At 46.2% G+C, this 6,657-nt stretch overlaps 1 protein-coding gene across 2 annotated transcripts in view; it reads left to right on the forward strand.

Moving 5' to 3' along the window:
• Positions 1–6,657, forward strand: part of Lrrc2 (leucine rich repeat containing 2) — a 26,702-nt gene that overhangs the window by 6,208 nt on the left and 13,837 nt on the right. For both annotated transcript variants that reach the window (XM_026778944.1, XM_013346484.2), the window contains exons 3-4: positions 632–839; positions 5,206–5,362. In XM_026778944.1, the coding sequence (XP_026634745.1) occupies positions 632–839; positions 5,206–5,362 (365 nt within the window). The remainder of the gene's footprint in view (positions 1–631; positions 840–5,205; positions 5,363–6,657) is intronic.

A 6,657-nucleotide genomic window follows, 5' to 3' on the forward strand; every position in this document is an offset into this window, starting at 1 on the left:
CTCTCAAGGGCTGGGACTACTGGCCTGTGCCAGCACATGGAGCCTTTCTGGGTGCCTTTTCCCCAGAACACTTCTTCCTGTGACTGAAACCTTTGTTTCAGCTGTGTTAATTATTTAAAGTGTTCCTGATCCCTCAGTTTAATGCCATGCGCAAACACAATATCTGATGTGGCTTCTTGCCAGCAGAAAGTTGTACCGGAAGGCGACGTTTACAGAGCCTGGCAGCACAGCAAAGGTGTCTGAGTTCAAGGCCAGGCAGGGCTACAGGAGACTCTGCCTTAACAAACAAGGAGAAGACCCTTGCAGATAGACCTGGGGAGCCAGTTACAGAAATGTGGGGGTGCAGGGTCAAAAGCTGACATGATAGCGTAATACAGTCTTAAACCGAATGTTTAGGTAATTTTGGTAGGAGGTTTAGCCAAGGATTCCATCTAACTCGGCTCATCTTTTTAGTTGTGGTCATTAGTGATTCACTGAAGGGTCTCAGTTTTCCCAGCATCCCTGGTGGCAGGAAAGAAAGGTCAGGATAGGCCCTAGGTAGCCAAGAGTGGGAAACCAGGTTCCAGGGAAGTGGAGGAGCCAACCTGGTTATTTACCCTAGGAAATAACTGGTCTTCTGCTCCCATCTTAGGATAAAGGAGGAATGGAACTTCGTGGCCGAGTGCAGAAGGAAGGGTGTGCCCCAGGCCCAGTACTGCAAGAACGGCTTCATAGACACCAACACAAGGCTCCTGGAAAAGATAGAGAGGAACTCAGTTGCTAGGCAGAGTGCGTGGGTCAAGGACAGAGACAAACGGAGCGATCCGTTTGTGTTTGAACTTTCAGGGACACAGTGGACGGTGAGTCAAGTGTCTGTCTGTCTGTCTGTCTGTCTATAGAAAGTGGACACTCAGGGTTGTTTTATGGCTAAGGTTGAGCCTTAGCTTTGGCCAGTTGACTGCTCTGGTCTGGAGAGGGATTTCCGGTGGGCATGAAGGAACTCTGCCTCTACTCTGAGCTGGGTCCTCCTGTCCTTTTGTTGTTGTTTGAGACGGGGTCCAACACAGCCCGCCCAGACTGACCTTGAACTATTACTGAGGTTGGCTTCAGTCTGACCTTCTGGATCTGCCTGGTCTCCCAAGTGCAGGGATTTCAGGGTGCCCTGCACATCCAGTCTCAGAGGTCAGCTTTTAGAAAGCCATTTGACCCGAAGCATTATTAGCTTATTTTGTTTGTATACATTAAAAAAAAAAATGTACTTTTTTTTTTTAAGTGCTGGGGATTGAGTTCTTGGCTTCATGTGTTAGGGTCCGAGAAAAGCCCCCCAAAAGACCAATGACAACATGTGTGCAATAAGAAGAGAGCTTTATTGATTCCAACATCAGGGTGGCAAAAGGGGGACTCCTAAAGAAGCTTACAAGCCCCTTTTAAGTGGAGTTAGGGGAATTCCACAGAGGGGGGATTAATCTGGTCTTGATTGGTGGATGAAAGATTAGTCTGGGAGCTGATTGGTGGGAGCTGACTGGTGGGAGGCCTTAGTGGCTAGGTACTTTCTGGTAGCAGGGTAGGGGAAGCTATCTTTAGCTTGCAGAAGTCTGGGGGTGTCTGCTGAGCTAGCAGAGGGGCTTTGGGGACCTGCTGAGCCAGCAGAAGGACCTGTGGTGGGGTTTGCTGGTGGTCATCCGTAAGTTGTGGTTTTCCTGAGACCAGCTTACTCATTCAGCTCAGCCCCGGTCTGGTGAACTGAAACTGAGGTCTCTGTCAGGGCTCTGGTTTGCTGCCCCCCAATCCACCCTTTTCACATGAGTGTGAAGAGAGCCCTGGGCTGTGCTGATTTAGCTAAGTGAATATTCTGTGAGCTACAGTTTTCTCAGAAGGAGAAGATTCCACGCAGCCTCCTAGCTAGTTTTCTTTTGCATTTACATCATTGTTTCGATTGGTAGGTGCAGAGATGGTGCCTGCTTACGGAACTCAGGTCAGCAAGCTTGATTGCAAGCACTTGTACCCAGTGAGCCATCTTGCTGGATCAGAATGTGTGTATGAGTGTGTGTGTGTGTGTGTGTGTGTACATGTGGAGGTCAGAGGACAACTTTGGGGAGTTCTCTCTTCCCCCAGGGCTCTAGGGATTGGACTCTAGTTGTCAGGCTTGGTGGCAAGTTCCTTTACTTGGTAAGCCATTCTACTGGCCTTCTACATTATTGTTGCTATTATTATTGTTGTTGTTATTATTATTTTTGTTTTGTTTTGAGACAGGGTCTCACTATGTAACCTTGTCCAGCCTGGAACTTGTTATGTGGGCCAGGCTGGCCTCACACTCAGAGATCTGCCTGCTTCTGCCCCCTGAGTGCTGGGATTAAAGATGTCACCACCACTCCCAGCGCACTTTAATTTTTGAGACATAGTTTCTTACTGAATTAGAAAGTCACCTCTTAAACAAAACAAACCTGTTTTGAAAATTTACTTTTTAGTTTATGTGTATGAGTGTTCTGCTTGCATGTATGTCTATGTACCATATGTGTGTCTACTGTCCACAGAGACCAGAAAAAGATGTCAGATCCTCTGGAACAAGACCCACTGTGTGGGTGCTAGGAACTGAACCTAGGTCTTCTGCGAAGGCAGTTAGTGCTTATTATAACAGCCAAACCGTCTGCCCATCTCTACAAAGTCATCTTTTACTGCAGTGGCAGCCAAGCAAGCCTGCAGGAACTGCCTGATCCCACTGGAATTACAGGCATGTGTGGGGATTTGAACTCACTTTTACTTTCAGATCAAGTGCTATTGCCCACTGAGACATCACCCTGACCCTTATCTAGTCTTCTGGTGAAAGCATTGGTATATCATTCTCATGTGCTGTCAACATGGCCCTGGCCACATATCTACATCATGGTGGCCTCTGGAATGTGTGTGTGGGTACAGTGTGTGTGTGTGTGTGTGCACACGTGTGACAAAGGTCAACCTTGGGTGTCTTCCTCAGTTGCTCTCCACTTTGTTTTTTAATCGTATTTCTCACTTTTATTTAGAACTTGTCCTGGGCCAGGTTGGCAAAGCAGCGAGGCCCCTGGGATCTACCACCATCATCTCTAGATTTCCAAGACAGGGATTGAAGATGTGAGCCACCGCTCCTGACATTAAAGAGGGTTCTGGGGAGCAAACTCAGGTCCCCAAGCTTGTGAGGCAAGCCTTTTCCCAACGGAGCCATCTTCCCAGCCTCTGGCTTTCTTTCAAACAGACCTTGGTGATAATGCCCTAACTCTACCCATCTTACGGTCTCTTATGAAGAATACCTGAGTGCAGGGTGTTCTTGGGTTGGAAGCTTGTCCACACACAGCAGCAGTGGCCATGAGGCCAGTTACAAGCATAGAGTGACTGTTATGCCCCGACCCGTGAAGTCCCCCAAAAGCCAACAAGGAGACCAAGTCCCGAATGTAAAAGCAAAGAGCCTTTATTTTATGCAAGTTTGCAAACTTGGTCTTTCCTTATGTCCAATGTATTGGAATAAATGGAGAGCCCCGAGCTCAGTTACAGTTGAGTTTTTATAGTAGTAAAGGCGGGAGTGAGGGGTTTCTGAGGTTCAAGACCCCTGATTGTCTGACATTTGTCTAGGGATATTCTGGTGAGTGTGTGCTGGCAGATGATCCTATCTACAAGGGTTGGAACATTACGCATTTCCTTTGGATGGTCTGTTCTTGGGTGGTGCTCAGGTAATCTCAGTTTGTGGTTCTTCCTGCAACCAGGTATTGCTTCAGGGTAAACTACTGAGACTCAAGCCTCTATTAAACTTATGGATGGCCGAGTCCTACTCTGGCAGGTGATAATGGTTGGAAGTAAAGAACTTCCTTTGGGTGGTCTATTTCTATTTAGCTTATCATGGCTGGCTCCTACAGCGGCCACTCTTCCTACAGCGCAACACCACACATTGCTGATGGGAACATTATCTTCACCTTCATGGTGTCAGGGACCCTTGTCTCTCCCTTTAGTGCCAGGTACCTCCAGTATAGCACGGGCGTGGTGGTTTGGATTTCTGCAGTGGGACAAATTGCTGCTCAGAAGTCCTAAGCATCTTTCCACACCATCAGTTCTTATCCCAGCGCTGCTGAACTAGGGAGGCTGTGGTTGTCATTGTCATTATTCCTGCAGAAGCCTAAGCCAGGGAGACAGCACAGCTGAAAGAAGGGGGAGGCTGGGTTGGGATGGGCTCACTGCACACAGCTTGTCCCTGAGGCTCCTCCCTCTACTATAGACTCATAATCATAAAAACACTGGAGGGTTTGCTATGGAAAACACTAGTTATTTATCAAATATTTCTAAAGGCAACTACAGAGTAAGAAAAATAGAACATAAATGTCTAAAACAATCAGGTGTGCCCAGCTTGCACCCCGCAGGCCAAATGCACCCCGGGATAGCTATAAATGCAGACCAACAATACATAATCATGAGCTTATTTAAGATATGGGAAATTGTTTTCAGGTTTTTAAACTCCATCTATGCAGTTCTCAAGCATGAACTTTGTAGATGTCAATGAATGGAATATATAGGGCAGATCTTATGTTAGAAGATGCGTGCTGTTGATAAGTATTGTGAAACTGGTCATCTTTGTTCACTAGGATTTACATATATATAAATGTATATATATGTTAACTATACATATTATATATGAGATGTGTGTGTGCACCTGTGCTTGTATGAGCTCAGAGGCCAGAGAGTATGTTGTGTGTTCTGCTCAATCATTCTTCCCCTTATTCTGATAACCATATACATTACATAGCTAGTTTACTTAGTTATATTTGAGACAGGCTCTCAATAAGTTGTTCAGGCTGACCTTGAACTTGTGGTACTTCTGCCTCACCCTTCCAAACAGTTGGACTTCCAGCAGGCCTGCACCACTAGGCCTGGCTAGAATTTGGTTTTATTATCTCTCCCCCCCCACCTCTTTTTTTTTTTTTTTTTTTTTTTTTTTTTAAATTTTTGAGACAGGGTTTCTCTGTAGCTTTGGAGCCTGTGCCTCCTAAGTGCTGGGATTAAAGGTGTGTGCCACCACCGCCCTTGATTTTATTATCACAAATTGGAAATGAGGTTGATCAGCTACTGTGAGTCGCCACTGGCTTCTGCAGAAATGGCACCAATGTCTCACATGTCTTTTCTGCTTTGGCTAAATCCTTGGTCTGCTGAGGCTTTGTGAACACGAGGAACTGAGACGGCTGACCAACACCGCTCCTTCTGTTTCAGGAGCTGCCGGATTCGCTGAAGGAGCAGACGCACCTCAAAGAATGGCATATCCACAGCACCCTGATTCAGATCATTCCCACGTACATCGAGCTGTTTCAAGCCATGAGAATTCTGGACTTGCCAAAAAACCAAATCACATGTCTTCCAGCTGAAATTGGTAGGTTACTCGGCAGAAATTTCTGGTCCTTGTCGGTGTTGAGCAGCCGGCTGTAGGGCAGGTGGCACAGTACCAACACCCCATTTCTTCCTCCTGCTCTCCTGGATGTCCCTCAGCTGTTTCCCTGTTCCCAGAGCCACTGCCTTAGTGTCCCCTTTGGGACATGAAATACTGTGATCTGCCTGCCTGACTTGGCATTGATAGAAATTTCACAGTTGCTTAGAAACCTGAAGTCATGGGAATGGGCAACACTGTAAGAATTTTCTGAGCCAGGCAGTGGTGGCATATAGCTTTAATGCCAGCACTTGGGAGGCAGAGGCAGGCAAATCTCTGCTAGTTTGAGGCTAGCCTGGTCTACAAAGCAGGTTCTAGGACCACCAGGACTACACAGAGAAACTCTGTCTCAGAAAACCAAAAACAAGCAGAACAAACAAACAAACAAACAAACAATTCCCTATGAGATTCTCATGTGCAGCCAGCATTGATGGGCTCCGACCAAGGGGTGAAGGGAGGAGAGCAGCAATCTTGGGAGGCCACTGTGTGAGCTGGGGCAATCACTCAGACAACCCGACTTCCTATTTCCCTATCTGTAGCACGGCGATCATCGTGCCCTCGATTCACATGGTTGTCGTGAGGCTGGTAGAATTTACTGTCTTATTCACGAAGTGGCAGGAGGGGTGAAGGTTGAGCAACTATCCTGCAAAAGCAAACCGTCATTTTTGGTTTATTAATTTAAATTATGATAAAGTATTCGGTTTCTTAGGATGCCTGTGATGTGATTTTTTGAGTATTATTATATATTTGTTATTGTACTAGTTTTTAGTTTGGAGCTGGTTGAATCAGAACTAAGGGACTGGAGAGATGACTCAGCAGCTAAGGGTGCTTACTGCTCTAGTAGGGGACTCAGATTTGATTCCCAGCACCCACATGGCAGTTCACAACTGCCTGCCACTCCAGTACCAGGGAGGATCTGATGTCTTCTGACCACAGAGGTCTCCTGCACACATGTGGTAAATATACATACACATAAAATAAAAATTAAGAAAGAATAAGAAGAAAATACAGTATTTTCAATCATTCTGATAATTCCTGTTCCTCTGGATGTGTTCACATCCCACTTGAGAAAGTTGCTTATAAATATCTGTTGGGCAGCATGACATGGAGTCGAAAGAATGCAGATATAAGAGATGATGGTGTCTGAGATGCAGCCTGCAAGCAGCCATCCCCTTTAGTCATTTACCATGCATCTAGAACTCTGTGCATATGTCTGTATCTAGCTCATGCATATGTCTGCA

This window comes from Microtus ochrogaster, chromosome 5 (genome assembly GCF_000317375.1).
Source record: "Microtus ochrogaster isolate Prairie Vole_2 chromosome 5, MicOch1.0, whole genome shotgun sequence".
Classification (NCBI taxonomy): Eukaryota; Metazoa; Chordata; class Mammalia; order Rodentia; family Cricetidae; genus Microtus; species Microtus ochrogaster.